A 21,774-nucleotide genomic window follows, 5' to 3' on the forward strand; every position below is an offset into this window, starting at 1 on the left:
CCACGCAGAGGAGTGGATCTCAATAGGCCCGGATCATGAAGCTGTTAGTCTTTAATGCTCAATGAGTGCGTATGTTGATGTGACCTAGACAGCCTGAATAGCTCTGGCTCCAGCTTTAACTGCTGTCTTCATTGGAGGCCATTTCTATTTGATTTGTCCATTGTTTGGACCAAGGAGTAATTTTAGCTCCTGAGGCTAGCATGTATTCAGATCATCGGATGTGATATATAATCTAATGTGGTTTTAGGGTCCTAGGTATACATTTTATTTTGCTATAATCTTTGGAATGAATGACGTGATTATTTTCACACACATGGCCCTCGTCTAGTTAGCTCAGTAGCTCATGGCCATGAAGGTCAAGGGATACATGTATCCAGATTTAGTAATGCCGGCCCCTGTTGCAAAGAAATTCTGGAAAACTTGAAATGAGAGATTGCTGGGGGTTTTATTTTCCTTTTTTTTCCCAAGGGAGAGCCTGAAGGTGAAACATTGAGGCTTGCAAGAAACTGAAAGCCCTATCGATCAAGGGCTATTTTTGAAAGCGGGGTCGAATTAGCTAATGTAACTGCACTGTAAAAGCATCATGTGAAGGGCACCAAGATCCCTATCTCGTAGGTGTATGGAATGACACACACAACCCAGCGAGATGGAAAACAAGCATATGGTTGGAGGTGGCTGAGGACTGGCGGGCTTAACTCCTTCCTCGGGGGGATTTTTGACCCTCGACATCAGCCTCACTAAGCTGCAGCAGCTGTGAACGTTACATCAGCTCTGAGAGTTGTGGTTCAAGTAATACTCGTAATTTGTGAGATTTCTGCGCAGGAAGGGAGTGCTGGTATATAGATCTCACAGTTGCAGACGGACCTGACACCACGCAGATAACCGTAGAGAATTTTAAACCAAATTTAAGAGAGTAAACTCTTAAAATTGAAGTGATTGCAATCAGACAGTCTCAAATGAGCTAATTAGAAAACACTCTGGGGCTCCGTGAATCTGCTGAAAGCCTCTCCTCCTCCGTTCTCGTCATAGAGAGTTACAACTTATGTCCATCACTGACGGACTAATGATGCATGAGGTTGCCCCCCAACCCAACCCCATCCCCACTCAAGCCCACCAAGGTGACCTGAAAGGGCTCTATCGGCATATTACCCCGTCTGTTCTAAATGTGACTGACCAACCTGACAGGCCAGCTGGAAGCTTCCTCCAAATACTTCCACCTCCACCTCTTCTCTAAGATAAGGGTCTTCTGTGTCCACACTTTGCCTCAGATAGGAGGTGACTGTCTGCTAACCGGCTGACAATGCAACAAAACAACAAAGCGACTTGCTTGTGGTCAGAGGTGCCATAAAGTAATAGTTGCTGCCTAGAACACCCAACCTCAAAACAGAATCTCCTGATGATGTGGGCTTGGCTAGTTAATATTTAAGTAGGATTTAATTGCAAAACTAAATTAAAACTGAGCTAAAGGATGAGTCTGATGATATTCTATGTTTCTTAATCATCATTGAGTCACACCATTGCACTGGGTGCCAAATCATTCATTACGATGAACATAGACACTGTAGTTAATTTTACTCAATCCCACAAACACTGTCCTGCTGTCGTAAATTTCACCAGAGCGCCAAATGTGTATTAATCTGCAGCCGAAAATTGTTCCAAGTAAATGCCCTATTTACTCTTGTTTGAGTAGTGTTTGCTAAAAAGTAGAGTGCCCAGCTGTTTTAGGAAATTACTGAGCCTTTTAAAAAAAGTGAAACTATATATTTGTGAGCCATTTTCAAAGATTTACATCTTCAGTAGGAATGAATGGGCTCGGGGCTGAGAGCAGGGAAATTGAAAAGTATTGAGTGATGTGGTCTTCTACTGGGATTTGTTGACCGGCCTTATCCTTTAAAATAAGACCAAATAAAAACTGATCAATTAGCCAGATCTTTGGGCTTAAAATAATAAAGAAAATGACTGTAAATAGACTGTTGTTGTTGACATTTTTAAAGGCATTACAAATAAATCAGCCGGGTAAGAAGGTCTGCTGGTTGGAGTACACACACTTAACAGTAAAACTTCACAGTCAATTTTGTGCATATCAAGTCTGTGCTCCTGGTCCCTTCAGTCCATTAAAAGTATAAGCTTCCTGGATCCATTTGTATAGACAGAGAAATCAGCTGTTCAGACATCCTGTCCCATGGCACCTACAGTATGTGTACCAGAATGCATAGCATTTTAGGTGTTGGAACTGTCAAAGCTAGATATTTACTAAGCCATTACCTTGAACTTCTTATCATGTTATGGGAGAGTTCCTGTTACTAATAAGATTATCAGAATCAAGGTGAACTTAATACAACATAGTAGGTTATCTTGGTTTCAGTTTACATTTATGGGAAACTGGACCTCAAATACTGGCGCTAAGAGAGAGAGAGAAGATTCATTGATGTATGTAGGAATACGTCATCAGTGGATGGCATGGAATAAACAACAGCTACAGCAATACTGAGAAAACTGGAAAGTACTGTGGATGCTACAGCGTAGACAATATCTGGAAAAAAGCAGGGCTGCCCAGTTGCCTCAGGGCAACTAGATTTGGGCCACTGTCAACAATTGAGTTTGTTCTGGTTGCCTCTGTTTGGAACTACTTCTCTCTATCTTTCAGCATCAGGAATTGACCAGGCAGTGAACCAGTACTGATATAGCTGAACCCAAACAAAAGACAAGAAATAACTTTATCAAAAACTCTTGGGGCGTGCAGATAAACAGGAGAGGACAGTCAAAAAAATCTGGGGCAGAGAGTGCTGCAGCAGGAGCACAGTGGGCACGCAGCACAATATAAATGCAGACTGCTGGAAGAAACTTTTGTTCATCCTTTGCTACAATCTCAAAAACAAAGAATCCTGTTCAGCCCTTTATTGTTTTCATCTGCAGATCAAAACCAGCTCTGATCTGACGGGAACGACAAACTACAGATTTGATCAGGTTTGCAGGAGGTTGTTATTCCACCTCTTGTATTTACTCAGCTAGAACATTACATTGACCATGCACCTTCTAAATTTAATCTGGTGAATAAATTGCTTTTGGAATATAATTATTGTTATTAACTCAAGATTCAGTGACACAAGAAATCTGACTTTACAATACATTACAAGCACATGGAGTACTGATAGGGAAATGACAATAAAATGACTTGAAAAATCAAAAAATCACATTCACCAGGAAAAATGACACAGCAGTTTGTGTTCCCCTGTTTGTCTCCCAAAAGCCTGAGTTTGATTGGTTCATGAGAGGGGGGAGTAAGAAGAAGCAATTTTGGCTTAGTCCTGGTGAGCACTGCCTTGTGGGAAATCAGCGTCGTGGCAGATCCTGTAATTAGTTCTGCTTGTTAGAAAAATGAAGGGGTTACTAATTAGCAAGTGGATGGCTTCTTGACTTGTTGTGCATCTTTTCCCTCCTTTCCTTGAAGATCATCATTATCGTCTCCAGGCAAAACGGGAAAGAGGGGGAGAGAGGGAGAGAGGGAGAGAGATGCTGCTCAGTCGTGCTGCTCAACAGTTTAGCTCTAACACGATGAATCTAGATGGACAAATCTCGAAGGGCTCTGAAAGACAGAATGCCTGCTGTAAGCATGTGCAGGCAAACGCCTGGAGCTGTGCAAGATTTCACTTTTCAAGTTTGCTTAACAAGCCAGGCAGTGTGGTTCTCGCATATCTTTACATACACAGGCTGACAGATGCTTTATTTATAGTATATCCACATCTACTACAGTTTATCAAGGAAGACATGTCAGCTCTACTGTGATGTAACTTTTGTCCCAACAAGCTAGTCTTGGCTTGTGCACATTATTCTTCTGTATTACCTTGTGACAACCATTAAAAAAACACTGTGAAGGGCCTGTTTAGGCCTGTCATTAATAGTTGCAATTTGATTTCAAATCTTAAGAAAATACCTTGTTGCTTGTTTAATCTTAAGTGTAACGAGAATTTGCAATTTTTCTGTGGAAATTACAGTAGAATGTGTTTTGTAATGACAGTAGAACCAAGTGTGACAGTGACGAGTAGAGTCCCCAATTATGGTCCCTGCCTTCGTATCATCCACATTTAGATTTTGGAATTTAATTCCCTCCAAACTCTCAGAAAAACTAGGGAGCTCCCTAAAGGTCACGGCAAGAATTTTTTGAGGACTACTTTTGCATTCCCTCACAATATGTTTTGTGTTACCTCGCAATACTTTTCTTCTTCCCTTCCTTGAGCCATGTGTCTATTTGGAATGGAAGGTAGTGTGGAGATTCTCTAGTTAATGCCTTTAGCATAGTTTATGGACACCTCACCTTATATGATGTCCAGTGCAAAGAAGTAATCAGATAGAACATTATCAAACTTCTGGGTAGGAGCTGTATGTATAAGGAACATTATTGCTTAGAGCAACAGGCCTTCTACCAAAACCTGTTTCAACACTGAAGGTTACTTAATTTGTTTTGTGCAAAGAACAGAGGACCCTGTGCAAAAACACAAGGTTTTCCAACTTGCATTGGTCTGCATTCCTGATGTATCTCTGCAAGTGGTTCAGTGCTGTCTGCTCTTTCTGTGACAGAACCACAGACTGTTTGCAGCATTTCAGTCACCTTCTTGTTTGTTGCTCTTTTTGAGTCATGCAAATACAGCACATTAGCTTTATGAGGTAGATTCAAGTGCACATCTGTAATTCCGCCTCTGGAGACGTCTCCTTTTCCTCAGTGAAACCCCTCTGGGGTAAAGTACAGTACAGAGTACAGTAACTGATCACTTCAATAAAACCAACAGCATCCTGCAGATTACTGTACTGCTTTCTTCTGGAGAGATCTTGATCTAAGAATTCGTTTACGTTTACTTTCACAGTAAAATTCAGTGAGCTGATATAGTGGGCCGTTGTGCTGGGAGTAGCTGAGTGGAAATAGACACATGGCTCAGAAGGAATGGAATAAGAAATTTATTGTGAGAGAACGCAAAATTTATTGCGAGAGAACGCAAAATTTATTGTGAGAGAATGCAAAATATTGCGAGGGAAGGCAAAATATTGTGAGGTAATGCAAAACATATTGCAAGGGAATGCAAAAGTAGTCATCAAAAAATTCTCGCTGTGACCTTTTAGTGGGCTCCGTAGAAAACTAAGCAGCACTGAAAAGGAAGTTAAGTGGAAATAATACGGAAAGTGGCTAATAAGATTTATAAAATGTAATACTGATTGCTATCATCATAACTAATAGTATATCTAGAGTATATTAAGGATTTGAAGAATCAAGCACAGCTATGATGGATTTAATTAAACTCCACCACTGGCAAACTAGAAAGTGTGTTAAAAAAAAGAAGAAGAAGAAAAAAAGCCATTATTCTCCTGTGTAATTTGGCATGGATGTTGAAACATAAAGGAAATGTAAATCAAATTCATCCAGAAAGAGACCCCTTTTGTGCACTCAGATTGCATATGAGAAGACCTATAATCCGCCACTGATGTTCGAAAGTCAGGACTTCCAGCTCTGCTTTCAGCGTTTCACCAATGTGCACAGATTCCTCTTTAAGCTGTGGGCAATTTGAGTGGTGAAAGCGGAAGTATTTTTGCATGATGTCACACTGTCCATCGAAAATTCTCCGTAACACAGCGTTACATGCATATGGCTGCAGGGGGACATTTATCTTCCTCTGCTGATCTGCTTCCAAGAATGATCCTGATGTGACATTACGTAAGAACTGGAAGCCAGAGCTGCCGGTTTTAGAGAACACACAAACTCCAGAGCACATACTAATCTCCCTATGTGATTATTAGTCATAATATTTAACACTGGCTTAATGAGCGACCCGTGGCATAATCTCTATCTGGCACATTCACCTGTTCTCTCCTAACCCTCCTGACTTGCCTTTGAGGAGGGTGATTGGGAGTGAAATAGTATGATTATACCTCAAGTGTACAGGGAATTACCCTGAAGATATGAAATGGGGAAAAAATTAGGTTATAGTTGAATAGCTCTGTGGAAAATCTCAGGATTAGCTCAGCTTCTGCTCAATTTTTTTGGCAATTGTTTAATTTCAGCTCCTTCACTTCTGTAATTATTCTGTAGCTATACAGAGGCAAACCTAATATATGGTAAATTATGAGCTGTTAAACAGAAACAGTGGGACACAGTGGGTACTAACATTCACAATGAAACCAGCTCCCATGTAAATATTCTTTCAAATAAAGGTGAATTTTATTTGATTTAGTAAGTTTATACTTTTGATGTAATTAACAAAAGAAGCAATTTTACTATTATTTTTTAAATTCAGAAATCTTTTGGGACAAATGTCAACACCCACATAAGCTTTCACCTCATAAACCGGAGTTAACACCACACTCCTCCTTCCTGTACAATTATCAAGAGATTTGATATTCAATGCAATGCAGCGTCATTTAGCATGCAAATGAATCACTGGGTTGACAAGCCTGAAGGCCCTGTCTTAAAATTTGTATGGTTGCCCTGCATTTTTAAACACACACAAGGATCAAACTGGATAATTTCCTGCATTTCATTCACACAGCAGTGCCTCCACATTTCACATTTCCGCATTTCTGTCAGAAAAAATGTGTAGGCTGTGAAACAGAGCCTTAATATGCTAAGATCTGAACAAAAGCTTTGTGTTTGTTCCCTTGCAGTTAGAAGCAGAGGCCTTAAGTGACTGTTATTTCACACACACACACACACACACACTTTGTTGGAGATGAAATGGGCACAGTTCAGTCAGGCAGTTGGTGAAAGGCTTTTGTTTCAAAAATAGACTGTGTTACAGTACTGCACATGCCAAATAGGCCCGCTGAGAATGATGGCAGTGTATCAAGTAATTGTTAAAAGACTGGAGTCACTTTGGCATGATCTGGCACATACCCACTCTCAGAGGCAAATTTATAACATTAAAACTGGCAGCAATGAACATGCAAGGCAAAGTTTTAGAGTTTTTTGACCCTTCCAAAAAAAAAGTAAGTAAAGTAAACTAGTTTACTTTTCTGTTAAATATAAAGCTTCAGCTGGTTGATGGTTAGCTTAATTTAGCACAAAGACTGGAATCAGGGGAAAATAGCTAGACTGGCTCTGTCTATGCCTGAATGATATGCAAAAAAAAATCTTACTGCGATTATTTAGAAAGATACTGTCATTGCAATTAGTCACAATTTTAGTGGGAATGGTAATTTTTGCATTTCGTTTTCACTGAAACAAATATAAAAATCATAATGATGTGATTTTTGCTGGAGTCCATACCAAACAAGCATGTTCACTTGCGTCTGGAGAATATGAATTGTAGTCCAGGCATCTCTGTAGCACCACAATGCTTCATTTATAATGGTATGTTGTGACACATTTTACCTTTTATCAAAAAATTGCATCTCCTTCGGTTTGGATATTGCACTTTGCGATTTCGATTAATTGTTCAGCCCTAGCTCTGTCCAAAGGTAACAAAATCCAACTACCAGCACATTTAAAGCTCACTAATTAACATTTTATATCTTCTCCGTTTAATCCATACAAATAACAAAGTGTATAAATGAAAAGTTGTGATTTTACGGGTGATAATTGGCTGGGCACGTCGGTTTTGCACGAACAATTTGTATACAATGTGTCTCAGGCTAGCTGTGTCCCCCAGTTTTTGCCAAGCTAAGTTAAGCGGTCGCTGACTTTCCAAAATGTCAAACTGTTCCTTGTACTTCCTCCCTCTTGGTATGGCCCTGTGATTTATGGAGAAGTCAGAAATAATCGCATTTATATCAAATGATATTCTGCATCATCTTTTAAAAAGGTGCTAGCTTTGCCGGCACCACCATTCAGAAACATGAGTGACTTGTTCAAAAGTGCAAGAGCTTCCACTCCAGTTGTGTCATAAAGTTGAGATTTCTATCAGTGTTGTTAATTTTGTTGTTTAAGGGTAGTTTTTATGAAACTATGGTTGATGATTATAGGAATTGATTGAATTAAAGGAATAATTCGAAATTTTGGGAAATATGCTTATTCACTTTCAAATTGATACCACTTTCATGTCTGTAGGCCTACGGTAAACATGAAGCTACAGCTAGCAGCTGGTTAGCTAATTTGTCAACTTGTCCAGTTTACACTTTGATTGTTATATAGATTTAACAAACAAAATATAATGTGTTAATTAGTGAGCTTTAGAGCTGCTGGTAGACAGATTCTTTGAGTTAAGCTAAGTTAACCAGCTGCTGGCTGTAGCTTCATATTTACCATAACATAGACGTCATAGTGGTATCAATCTTCTCATCTAACTCATGGCAAGAATGTGAATAAGTTGTATTTCCCAAAATGTCAACCTATTGAATGTCATTTTACTTTTTTTTTTAACAGCTCCAGTGAAAACAGTAGTTTCATTTGAAAAGTTTCGTCCCTGTTTTACTCTTCACCATTACTCTACTCTACTTTTTCAGTTTGTACAAAGATACGCCAGAAATTCTGATAGGACTTGATGTTTTTGACTCAAATGAGTGAAATTGAAATGACGTTTTTGAATGAATTTCGAGGAAATTTGAGCAGACATTCTAATCTTGCTCAGCTTGCGACTGACACAGTAGGCAGGCACAGCGGTTGGGAGGAATCTGTCCCTCAAGTCTTGTCTACTTACATTACAGTCAGTCATCACGATCACTGTAATGTGCCGTACTGTCTCTCTGTATCGTCTTCATCTTGTCTGTGTGGTTGTGTGCGGCATGCTTCACATCTATGTCCTGTTTTCTCTTTCTCTCCCTCTCCACCCCTTTACTTCTTCTCTTTGTGTTGGATGAGAAGGCAAGTCCTGTGGCGCCAGAGGATGACGGCAAGTTGTCGGTAGGTCCTGTCTGATTGACACTCTTCCCTTCTGCTTCTGCGTTTGTCCCTGTTTTTGTGTAGCTGTAGTAGCGTAACTTGTGTTTCTCCCTCCATACTGTGAACAAGACATGTACAGTGTAACCTTCAGCCTCCCTGTGTGCAGACAGTAGCTCCGTTACATTTTGTACATGGCATGCAAAAGACAATCGAGGAAGGAGCATGTATTTAGAAAAGCTAAGACTCTTTTAATGCTTGTATACATCCAAAAAAGAACACCAAAGTGTTTAGTTTTCATCCATATTGTAAAGAAAGAAGATAAAACAGAGCAGCAGAAGGAAAATCTTCAGGGTCACACCGAGAAGCCACATCTTACACAAGCCCTGCCAGTCTACATGTCTCCCTTGCCTCCCGCTTACACCCATATGGGCCTGTGAATTAGTACTTGACACCTCCTGTGCCTACGCATCACCTGTGGGCAGCCAAAGGGGGACACACTCCAAACAGCTGCCACCTGCAACGGTGCCTAATTTTCTACATTTCTCAAGTTCAGCTTCAACTGCTGGAGTGACCTCGGCGAGGGTTGTTTTGGATGAAAAAAACTCATATGCCACTTAAACTGTGAATGCCTGTCTCAACCCATGGGGCTTATATTTTAAGAAGCTGAGGCACTTAATGATAGTTGTATTGGGTTTCAGGTTCTGCTCAGGGGTTTTGTGCAAAAGAGGATTAGGTAATCATATTCCAAACAGCTTGGATTTGAAATGGTTCTAGTAGAGTGCTTACAATTTATAGATTGATGTTAATATCAGCATATGTGCTTTATGACAGAAATAAGAATCAGTTGTTGGACCAAAATTATGTCTTCTTTTTTTTTGCTAGTAGGAAGTATGTTCTAGGTTTGAAAAAAAAAAAAAGTCCAGCAGCGGGATGTTTGATTGACACCTTGTTTCTCCTTTCACAGGCCAGGCCTCGACTTCAGAGGGGGGGTAGTTCCGCCTCCCTGCACAACAGCTTGATGAGGAACAGCATTTTCCAGCTGATGATTCACACGTTGGACCCTTTAAGTGAAGGTAAGACAGTCAGACAATAGAAGCATAGAAAACACAACCCTTCAATGATGGATTTCACATGTGTAAGTCTCTAACGCGCAGGATATACAGCACAGATGTTCATTTTACTGTCCATAATTGTTTATTTTCAGGTTGATCTTGCCTTGTCATCATTCTTGTCTTTTTCTCTTAAAATGACCTAAATCCTTTTTTCAGATGTATCGGAAATGTGCATCAACCACAAATTCAAGACCTTTTACTGGAATAAAACTATGTTATGAGCACATAAAAGATGTTCATGCCCAAAACTTGAGCTCACATTCTTAGCTACGAATAACCAAGCATCCATATGGTGTTTTTGGCAACGTTTTTAATTCAGTCCGCAGTCCAAATAATAATTTTTAAAAAAACTTCAAATCCAGTGTCTCCACCATTAACATTTAGAAATTTTGCTTTAGCCCCTATATCCCTTGACTAAATTGATCCCTTTAAAAAAAAATATTCTGTACGAAACAAGGTGAGCTTGGTGCTGTGTCAGAGCACAGCTGAGGTCTTTAATCCAAGATGAAGGCCTATTAGCTTAGCTAAAGGAAATGTAAAACGGCAGTGTCAGTGCTCGGCGCAGGGGATGAATATGTTAATACGCTGGGGGAGGTGCAGCGTCATCCCATTCTCAACCCACCACTAAAAGACGAAAGGAAAGAAAAATTCTGGCAACAGGGGTTTGATGAGGATTTGAACTTAGAATTTGTCATTAGAGTGGCTTTTTTTTTAGCTCTAGTGAAAGGTCTTGGATGTGGAAGCAGTATCTCATGACGCGAATCCTAATCCTAAAAAAATTAATATTAATGTTGAAACTAATTCCTGTTTTCCAGATGATGTGTTTTTTATTCCCCTTTTCCCTTCAGTTTTTATTTAAATGTATTACAGTGTATTGTGTGTTACTACAGAAAAAAATACCACATAGGACAAGGTCAAAGAATAATTTAGCATAAAACTATGGCCAGACTAAACATTTTCCCCCCTGGATGGATGTGATCGCATTAGCAGACGACTGCTCAGTAGTGAGGAGGCATTTCAGCTTTCTCCGAAATGACTGTACATTCCTTGAAAGCCAAACCTAGAATGAGTCAGCTCAGGAAAGATTAAAAAGCTGTGCCAAGACAGGCCTTAAAGTGCCAATTAACATGTATCAACTTGTTGTCGTACACTGAATCCAAGGCGTCCCCGTCTCTGAGTGTATTCATCTTTCCATTTCGGTGATTAAAATGTAAATCATAGCTTGCTAGTGGAATGGAAGTCTACATGGCCAGTCGTATATGTACAAGAGAGGGTTATGCATATTCCTCCCTGCCTCTCCATGTAGAGCCATTTGTCATTTGGTCTTCCTGGGGGCATCTAACATGCACTGATGATGGTAGACTGAAATATTTACTGCTTGTTTGGTGATGTTAAGATTGATAGACTGGATTGTATTTGCAAAAGTCTAGAACCACCAACTTTTTTGTTTGTGTTTGGGTCTAGATCGCTAGCAAGCATCTAGAAATTCACGTAAAAATTAGTTTACTATGTGTTAGTAAATATTTTGTTTCTTAATAGTGGAATTAAAATGGTCAAACTGGCAAATTCTATGTAAGTAAATATGAATGCAGCAGAAATGCAAGGATGTTACACCAGATTTGACTGATGAGTCTTTTACCAAATTACTGACTGGAAATGAATGCGCTGAAACAACAACTACAGTGTGACATGACACGAGGATTGAATTCATTACCACAGAGAACAAAAGCAACACTTTGGGTTTCAGTTTGATTTGAATATATTATTTAGAAATTTCCATGTAGCACGGTGGAAGTTTTCACACACTCCAGTGAACATATAACAATGATATCAGTCTTGAGGACATTTTAAAATGCTCTCATCACACGCCTCATTCGTTTAGTGCGTTAAATAAATTCATTGATATATTACCGTAAGGGCCCAATAAAGGCCGGCCCCATTCAGAGATGAGTGACTGTGTTCTATGCACATTTACTGATATCATTAATGCAAAGGAGCATTTTGTTGGTGAGCTCTAGCTTGGAGAGAGACGAACATGTGCATCCATCAAAGATGGAGGCTGTGCTGCTTGTCCTTGTGTGATCTTAGGCTTTTTAAGTGAAGCTCAGAGAGGCCGCTGGGGAGATGGCAGGACTCCATCCATACATTTTTCATAGACATTTCTCAAAATAAAGTCTTCCGAGCCGAAGGAAAGTCTGAGGTGGTTTTGTTAGTGTTGGGAACTGGTTACCTTTCACTTAGTTAGACTTTTAGAGTGGGGGTAGTTAGAGGTTTGTGTGTGTGCGTGTTTGTGTTTTTAGGGTTTTTCCTGGCTTAAACACTAACTCTTCACTCCTTTTATTGCTCCTACAGTATTTGATCTGTATTGTGGCTGACCAAACACATTTTAATTAGAGTATTTTCCTGCTGCATTACCCCCAGTGACACCACAGTTGGCAGTGATACATTTAATGCAACACAAGGAGGTTTAATGTTTGCAAACATGGCCAGATTTTGGTTAAGACAGCATGGAATCCAAGGGAAAACCTTGGATAATGTTGGTGGATGTCTGAGAGTATGCGTGTGGGCATGCATGTGTCTCTCTTAAAGGAATAGTTCGACATTTTAGGAAATACGCTTATTCTCTCTCTTGCCGAGAGTTAGATAAGAAGATCTATACAAGTTTCATATTTCTCCGTTAAATATGAAGCTAGAGCCAGGTGGTGGTTATCTTAGCTTAGCATAAAGACTGGGAGCAGGGGGAAACAGCTAGCTCTATCCAAAGGTAAGAAATTCCCCCTAACAGCACCCCAACAGCTAACTAATTAACTCCTTGTATCTTGTTTGTTTAACGATTTGTGTTGTCTTTATGCTAAGCTAAGCTTGTTGTGGTCTACCACAACTTAATTTTTTATACTTACTTATATACTTGTTTTTGTACGGATTAAAAAAGCAAAATATAACATTTTAATTAGTGAGCTTTAGAGGCGGTAGGTGGATTTTCTTATGTTTGGACAGAACCAGGCTGTTTCCCCCTGCTACCAGTCTTCGTGCTAAGCTAAGCGTTCCCTGGCCCCAACTCCATATTTAGCGTACAAACTTAAGAGTAGTATCAATCTTCTCATCTAACTCTCGGCAAGAATTTTAAGTTAAAATAATTTATTCAGTTTACTAGCATAACGTAATGGGCTATTGACTGTCATCTTGGAATAATACCTATCAATGATTTAATGTGAGCTGTCACACTAAATATCACCTGGATTTATCTTGTCTCTGTTTCTGTCTTCCTATCTCTTTCTTCTACTGTCCCCTCAGAATTTGCTGACTCTGGTGAGTTACTCCTCTAATTTCTGTACACCCCCTTTACCCTCCCCACAAAAATCTGTTTGTTCTCATTCCAACAGCCTGGAGAAAACTCTCTTGCCCGACGTTGTACATTTCCCAAGCGCCGCTGTGCTGTGTATGTCAATTCTGTACTGTCCATCCCTACAGACTCTCTCTTTCAAATATCTCATTCTCTTCTGTGGATGTATTCTCCCTGGAAACCCTCTGTGACCATTTCTGCATTGCTTTCCCCATTGTCCCTAATCCTCTCTCTCCTCTTATGAACTCCTTTTAGTTCTAGCTTTGTATTATCGCTCTCTCTGAGACAGGCAGAAACCCAAAAGGAGTGATTTTGGCTTTCCCTGTCCCTTTTGTCCTGCAGCTTTTTTTTTTTTTTTTTTTTTGGGAAGTTTGTGAAGGTCTTTTACCCTGCAGACCTTTAGCTAAACAGTGGGGTAGGAAGAAGATGGAGTATCACATCCTAGGTTTCTCAACTTGATAACATTAGTGCTTAGTTCATGAATTTGTGTATTGGGCAGATGGAGAATGTTGTCAGCTGTTTTCTCAGTCTTCCTCACATACCCTTCGTCAGGATTCAAAGTCAATAAGAGCTTGACAGAGTAATTAATGGCAGTGGACTAAAATTTGTTTCCCCCCCACAGCCATTTACAATTAGCTGTTCCCACAAAACTATTATCGATTTGGGTATTCACATGTTCCTTGAAAGATACAGTAGATGTTTATTCAGCATCCAAATTACATCTAAGAACAACAGCTTTCTTGTTCTTGTTATCGTGAATGTCTTCCAGTTTAATAATATACCTTTTTAATCCTGCGTGTTTTTCATCGGAGAGAACATTGTAATAGTCTGGTACAGTAAGTTCCAGGCACAAGTGCTTGCATCTCTGTTTCCATCAGTGTACAGCTACAAACAATATCACTTAGGAGTGGCATCAAATATTGAACTACAAAGAGAGATGAGGAGGGAGAAGGGCAGAGTGGCTTTCACTCTACTGTCTGAGCCCTCAGTGGACGGCTGAAACAAGCCTCCAAAAACAGCACTTAGAATTCAGACTGCGTGCATGCCTTTGGCTCAAGCCCTTCAATAAGATTTATCACCCCAAGATCTGAACTCTGGTGGTAAGTCTGTTCATATCCATAGCTGAAAGTTGACCTCAGTAAAGAAGATCGGTCACAGACCATAAAGTAGTGGTACATTTATTAAATGCATACATTTTTAACAATAATCTACCACAACTAACATCACTGCTCTGTGATGATGTAGTGCAGCACTATAAATATGGCGGCACAGACCAGCGATCTCATCAGATGCCTCCCTGCAGATCATTATCTCACTGAGATAGACTGGAAATATCGCTCACAATGCCAGTGTCTTTGTTGATGTTAGGCCATTTTTATTGAGCAGACGTCGTACAGTACCAAAGTCCTCCACAGGCTGAGCATAGAGGGGACAAGGTCATTTGGGTAAACCACAATACACTCATGTTGGCAGACACTATGCTTATTAAGCTTATTGCTTGGGTAAACTGTTGAGACAACAGAGGATGTGGCTCACTGTTTCATTGGAAGTTTTCTAGTGTGTGCATCATTTTGTGAGGACGTAATTCACACCCAAACAGGACGAAATGAATAAGCAAATGAGGAAACAATAAAGGAAAAGGAAACCTAAATTCGGAATTATCTACGCTATGACTTTCCTTTATTTTTATAGGCATTTTGTGTGAGAGGTAAATCCATTCATCCACCAACATTTCCACTTTGCCCAATACTGCTCCAACCCACCCCCACCCCCCACCCCCAACACCACCCACCCCACCCCGCCCGCAGTACTGTCTGTGTGGTGACCCAGGACCCCATTGATCACATGGTTCAATAATGCACTCACTCTCACTGACCTCCCACCCCTTCGGCAACGGAAATTTATTTTCCATTTATTCAGATATAATATATTGACATTCTGCTGTAGGTTTTTCTTTATTTGTGTCAATGTAACGCTGTACATACAACATTTTTAGCAATAGACTGCATATAAAGCCGACATTAAGATGTCACAATGACAGGCATATGTTTGAAATGGTAGCATCGTCATGTGTATTGATGTAATAAATAATATACTGTATTTGCAATGTAATGAGACATTACTGACATCTTTTCATGTATTGTTAAAGCACAACTATTTATTTTTCATATGTGCTGTATATTAATATTTTAATTCAGAAAAATAGGTGGTCATTTTGTAACATATTGTTGAAGAAAAATCACAATATAGACTACTGACATGTCTTACAAAATATTCTGTATATGGAAGTCCTTATTTTTTAAAGGAATAGTTCAACATTTTGGGAAATACACTCATTGGCTTTTTTGAGAGTTAGATGAGAAGATCAATATCACTCATGTCTGTAAGCTAAATAGGAAGCTGCAGACAGTTAGCTTAGCTTACCACAGAAACGGCCAGCCTGTCTCTGTCCAGTGGTAACAAAATCCACCCACTAGCATCTCTAAAGCTCACTAATTAGTATTTTTTGAGACCCTGTCAAGAAATAGTCACATAATTCCACAAAAAACCCCACAAATTGTTGTTTTTACAATTCAGTTTGTACAAATTAAACAAACGGGGTGCTAGAGGTGCTGGTAGGCAGTTTGCCTTTTACCTTTGAACAGTGCCAAGCTAGTTGTTTCCCTCTGTTTCCAGTGTTTGTGCTAAGCTAAACTAACCATTTGCTGGTTCCAGCTTTTTATTAAGGGGACAGATATGAGAGGGGTATCTATCTTTTCATCTAACTCTTGATAAGAAAGCAAATGTGTGTATTTCTCAAAACAATTTTTAATATATTTTAATGTACATAGGAACCACCGCTTATCTAGTACATATGGCCTTAAAACCGTGTCCCCCATGATTTTGTTTTGATAGATAATCGTACCTTCAGTATCTTTTGTAACTGTGACCAGCCAACCAGCACCTATCAATCCATCATCCCCTCCAACCACAACACCACAACACCAACACGCACACATGTCACACCCCCTCCCGCGGCCTCTGAGCTCACCCTGCACCGGGTGGGTGAAAGAATCAATGTTAAAAGCCTTTTTGCTTCAGCACAGACTGTGAATTTCCGTGACACCCCAACCCCCAGCACACAGAGCAGGCATGCACACACACACACGCACACACTCTAGCACGCAGCTCACCAGAGGTTTAGAGGTCACACCTCAAGGACAAGAGGGCCCCTGGTAAACAACAACAAGCCTCCCTCCCTCTCTGGTTGCAGAGGGCAAACAGACGACTGCGTGGGCAGTGATTGTGTCGTGGGTTAATTGCCCTCAGAGCAGCCTCAGTTAGAGGCAGACCCTGCACTTCAAACCCAAATCGCCTAATCATATGGGATTGAGGCACTTGTCTGGGAGTGCAGCAGATGAGCAAGACACTCTGCAGTGGGATGTGTTTTCATCTCATTAGACTGTGCTTTCAGGGCTGCCAAGTCTCGCGTTTGGCATGGGATTGGCACCATAATCTTCTCACATGTGAGTGGAGTGGTCGCCCACTGTTGGACAGAGTTGGATATTAGTGTGAGTGCATGTGGGTTTGTGGATGTGGGCATATACAGTACTGACAGTACTGTACACCTACTGCATGTACAAAACTAGAAATCTGTGCTTGTGAAGAGAGTTAATGGGTCAATTTACCCAAATGACAAAAAACACGTTTAATTTACTTAACCTAACAAAAATACAGTTTTTCCAAGTTCAGCAAAGAAAATCCTCATGGCATTAGTTCTTATTGTTGAAACGGGCAGAACAGCTCCAAGCCTCTTGTACTTCACTGCTATCACACCAGGTCATCAAGATGGATAATCTTGATGACCTGGTGTGATAGCAGTTTGAAACTGGTGAAAGCAGGTAGACAGGAAGGTGCCAAGAATGGTCTATTTCTGTGGTCGAAAGTAGTTCCAATGAAATTGATCACCTGGGCAAATAAAACAAAAGCTCTCTGCATAGCTAGATAGAGATGTTTTTTGTAATTTGTATGAACCAACCCTTTCAAGTGAGCACTGTATTTTGTATTTATGAAATATTACTTATTACTCAACGTACAAATGAGAGAATGCTGTCATTTTGGCTTATTTTGCTGTATACATCAATACATTACAACAACCAGCAATATTTTTAATGTTATTTGTAGCAGCTTTACTAGTATCTGGCCAAAAACTAGTGGTGGAGAAAATTGGAGAGAGCAATGTTAAAAAAAGAAAATCCTCATGACATTAGTTCTTATTGTTGAAACGGGCAGAACAGCTCCAAGCTGCGAGCTACTTTCAAAAGACAAAAGTGCAGTGTGGGAGGCAGAGCCTTGTGGTCCTGTGTCTTCTGTTCTGCTGCTTCATGCTCAGCTGTTGCTGCAGGTTTGAATTCCTGGCTAATTCATCATGCAGATGTGCTGACCGTCTATTTACTGTAGCAGCAAGAAACTGCTACAGTAAGGGAATCAAATTAATTGTTCGGGTTTCATTGTGGATATAAAATGCAGAATCATCAAGCCTTTGAATAAGCTTGCGTGCAGAGGAGAGGAGGACTCATCTTTTTGTTGCATGTTGACCCAGTAAATTCTCTTGTGACTTTCTATTGTGTTTTTTAGTATATCATTGTATGAACCTCTTATTATTTTTTTCTAGTATACTGACTGCCCCTTCCCCCTCCCTATTTCTCGCAAATCTTCTCTAATAGCCCTCTAACCTGTGTCATTGGCAGGCTCTTAATCAGACCGAGTTACTGTAATACTATAATGTATTTTATTTGTAATTCAACCCTTGCCGCTTTGTTTTGCACTTATGCAGTGATGACTCAGAGAGACTTCGTCTTTCTGTATGTCACTCCTGGCTGTCTGAGTGTCTGTACAATATGTGATGTAGAACCAGCAGACCTGTCTTGTTCTGTCATGTTCACTCTTTTCCTTTTCTCTGTGTGTTCGTTGCCTTACCCTTGTCTTTTGCTGTGATGTTGTAGAGCTTGGGACTTATGGGAAACTAAAATATTATCACTCAATGACTGAGGAAGGTAAGCCTGCAAGTTTTCACTTGATTCTTTGAGTCAGCTTCTGTCATCTCTCTTGGTTTTTCTCCATCTTAACCATGAAACAGCACCTCCAACCCCATTTTTTTTGTCTGCTGTGACACACAGTTTTGGCTTTTAAGTTTGACAACCTCTCTGAGATTTCACTGACATAAGTGCAAATCATGGTAGCCATGTCATTTTTTTTTAAATTTACTTTTTATTCTCATTTTTTTTTTTTTGGCTTATTTTTTTATTTCTTCCCTGAGAATATGTTCATACATATTGTGTGTTACTGTGTGTAGTGTTTCTATGGATTTTTATTCTATTAACAAGATATTTTAAAGTAATTCATATGTTGTTTGTGTTTGATTCTGTGAGAAAGCCACTGCTTCTTTGGATTCATCAAATTTGAAGACATTTATTATTATGCAGGCTGGTAAACCCACACACAAATGCACTGCATACCATCCCATGCCCCACACGCAGAAAACACAAGGCACAAGATTTTCTTTGTCTTTTTCTTTTTTCCTTTTGTCCTGTTACCCATCCGCAACGCTAAGAAATACATCATCCATGCTTTAGCACTCACTTGGAGGTTCCACTTGCACCAGCAGCGGGTGCACACACGTAAGATGTACATTGCTGAATTTGGCAAACTGGAGTGACTCATCCACCCAGTGGTTGTGTAACAGGCAGAGCTGACAGGGAAAATGAGCGGCTGTGTAACGACGGCTAGGGAAGGGCTGGACTTGGTTATTCTTAAAGACTCTGCAATTGCTTCATCGTTATGCAAATTGGGTGGTTCTGACAATGTGTGCACCTTAAATGGACCTCCTAGGAAACATTTTGTCTACACTGCACAGACTGAAGACAGCCATTTAATCAAGAAGAACTTGATCTTTTTTAGTTGTTAATGTTAAAGCTTTTGTCTGATCCTAAGCAATGGGCTTTGTTTGTCTTTGTACTCACTTTGATTCACGCACCTTTTAAGGAACTGTGAGGTTTCTTTTTTGTTTGACTTAGAACTAAAGCATGATGAAATTTCAAACCGTACCCTACAAAGGCAAAATGCAGTAACTACATATTTTGTTGCTGACTAATAGTTGCTGACTTTTTGAAATGCATAATTTCTGTGAATAAATATTTTAAAATTTGCAGCAGCTAGAAAGCTATATCAGGTGAAAGGTAGCTAGTGACATAGACACAGCTAGCCTTAGCTAAAAGCTAAAACTAAATATACTTTTATATATATTTTTTTTCTTAGCTTTAAATGAAAAATATCCATTCTGTTGAACTGACGTCTTGGTAATTCAGTTTGTTATTCCACATAGCTAAATGAGGCAGTAGCTAAATGCAGAAATGATGGAGAAAATAAACCTGGCTAAACTCCTGCTAAAGCTAACTAGCTTAGCAGATCTCAGCAGCTGTTATCTCAGCTTTTGACTCTAGTGGAATTCATGCAATTGGGAAATTCTGTGCGATTTTCTACCTTTTTAAATCACCATAAATCATCATAAATACATTTATTATATTGATTTCAATATAAATATTGATAGTAGATGGACAGACACCTAGCAAAACAGAGATTAATTTAATTCCTGTGGACTGTAAACAATCAAACTGAAGTTTATTTTCTCAAACAAACTGGTTAAAATAGACAAGAAAGCCGAGAAAATGTATTTTATTGGTAGATACTGCATTTTGCCTTTGCATTCTGTGAGGATTATCCAAAAGCAGAGTGCAGTATCTGCATTTAGGTAGGGCCTATTATGTAGATTCTATGGCAATAATTTCTTTTGCTAAAGTAATCAGCCTAAAAAGGCATAAAAAAAGGCATTACAACCTTCCTTTCTGTTATGCACTTTGCCAACCAGCCTGAAAATGTTAAACCCTTTTCTTCTCAACTTCCCCACTTCTGTAGTAATGCTCTCTGCCTATGTAGGTCTTCGTAGAAATATTTTCACAGCCGGTACTGAAATGACTTTCCAGAGTCGTTTTCTTCAACATTTAAGAATTTCCTCTGAATACCTGCAGCAGAAAGCCCAATCCTGCTACTTGTATTTATTCCCAAGCAGAGACAATAATCTCACACCCACATTTGTATAAATACACACTTGCTACCATACACAATCAACTGACAATGGCCGCCTAAGGTGAGTGATGTCAAGCAGTGCAATGTGTGATGCCGTCATGTGAAAATGTGCAGTATTTGTGTGTGTGTGTGTGTGTGTGTGTGTGTGTGTGTGTGTGTGTGTGTGTGTGTGTGTGTGTGTGTGTGTCTTCATGTGCATGTGTGTGTGTTGAGGCGGGGAGGGGCTCTGTGTTGCCAAATAACAAAGAGACAAAGTGAGAGAAAGATGGTGCTTGTCAAAGACAGATGAGTGAGAAAAACCGGAGCGATGGAGAAATGTAGAGTGAGATAGAGGAGACGGAAGGAAGGCCGGCAGTGACTTCGGGTGGTTAATGATTTTGCCAGAAGGTCACAGACAGTGTTGACATGGTTGGGTGGAGTACGTATCGACGCGTCACTGTATCAAGCACTGACAAATCAGCCATGCCCTCTTAAAACGAAAAAAAAAAAAATCTTTCACATTGATTGCAATGGGCTGATTGGGAGTCGGTAGGACACGCATGCAAAATCTGACACGAACAGGAAGACAGTGAAAAGGAATATGGAAACATGATAGCACCAAGGTTAATGATGCACAAGAGGTTTTACACCAAAAGAACATGATAGATGAGACAAAACTTCAAACGACACAGTCTGGTTTCAAATGAAAACACTCACAGAAGTTACTAATGCTGAATATGCCCAGCCTGCATAGCCATCAAATATTAAAATCTAATTTGTATGGGAACATAGAAACCTGCACTACATGATTTCTTTGCATTTGGAGTCATATTTCTTCTCGTCTGAGTACTGTATTGTATTGTTGTTTCATGACCTGGTTACTCAAGATAATCCACTGATTTGTTGTGAGCAGTTTCATGTAGACATGACATGAAACTACTGTGGATTATCCTGAGTAACCAGGTCATGATTTCTGGAAAGAGACGTTGCTGTTGAATTTTTCAAATGTATGTGTATGTACTTTTTTGGCTCTTTAAGCACCACAAGCCATATAGTGCCATATAGTCCCATTATATTCAAAAAATGCATACATCTCTACGGCTGATATCTCTGAAACTCTGCAACTCGCACCAAAACAATCTAGATGGATAAATAGCACTACCGGTAAGAGGAAAAATATGTATTTTTAGAGTGAACTGTCCCTTTTAAACTTAAAGTTGTTATTTTTGATATGCTGTGATGCTGTCCCCAGCTAAACCTTTGGTTGCCTTTAGTTCCCCGCTAGTCTCTGCCATCTCTTTTGAGTTTCTGATCTGAAAAGAGAACTGAACAAGAACAGGAGTGAATCTGACCTCCAGAAGGAAGATATCTTCACAAGAGATTCTCTCCCTGCTGGCTTTGCCTCGACCAAG

At 39.8% G+C, this 21,774-nt stretch overlaps 1 protein-coding gene across 11 annotated transcripts in view; it reads left to right on the plus strand.

Annotated features, from left to right (window-relative positions):
- Positions 1-21,774, plus strand: part of LOC122870445 (sodium/potassium/calcium exchanger 2-like) — a 45,366-nt gene that overhangs the window by 11,203 nt on the left and 12,389 nt on the right. For 4 of the 11 annotated variants that reach the window (XM_044184627.1, XM_044184628.1, XM_044184629.1 and 1 more), the window contains exons 3-6: positions 8,777-8,824; positions 9,768-9,876; positions 13,210-13,224; positions 18,244-18,294. In XM_044184627.1, coding sequence (XP_044040562.1) covers positions 8,777-8,824; positions 9,768-9,876; positions 13,210-13,224; positions 18,244-18,294 — 223 coding nt within the window. The remainder of the gene's footprint in view (positions 1-8,776; positions 8,825-9,767; positions 9,877-13,209; positions 13,225-18,243; positions 18,295-21,774) is intronic. The other 7 variants (XM_044184637.1, XM_044184634.1, XM_044184631.1 and 4 more) reach the window with 6 other exon arrangements.

The sequence above is a fragment of the Siniperca chuatsi genome, linkage group LG22, assembly GCF_020085105.1.
Source record: "Siniperca chuatsi isolate FFG_IHB_CAS linkage group LG22, ASM2008510v1, whole genome shotgun sequence".
In the NCBI taxonomy this organism is placed as follows: Eukaryota; Metazoa; Chordata; class Actinopteri; order Centrarchiformes; family Sinipercidae; genus Siniperca; species Siniperca chuatsi.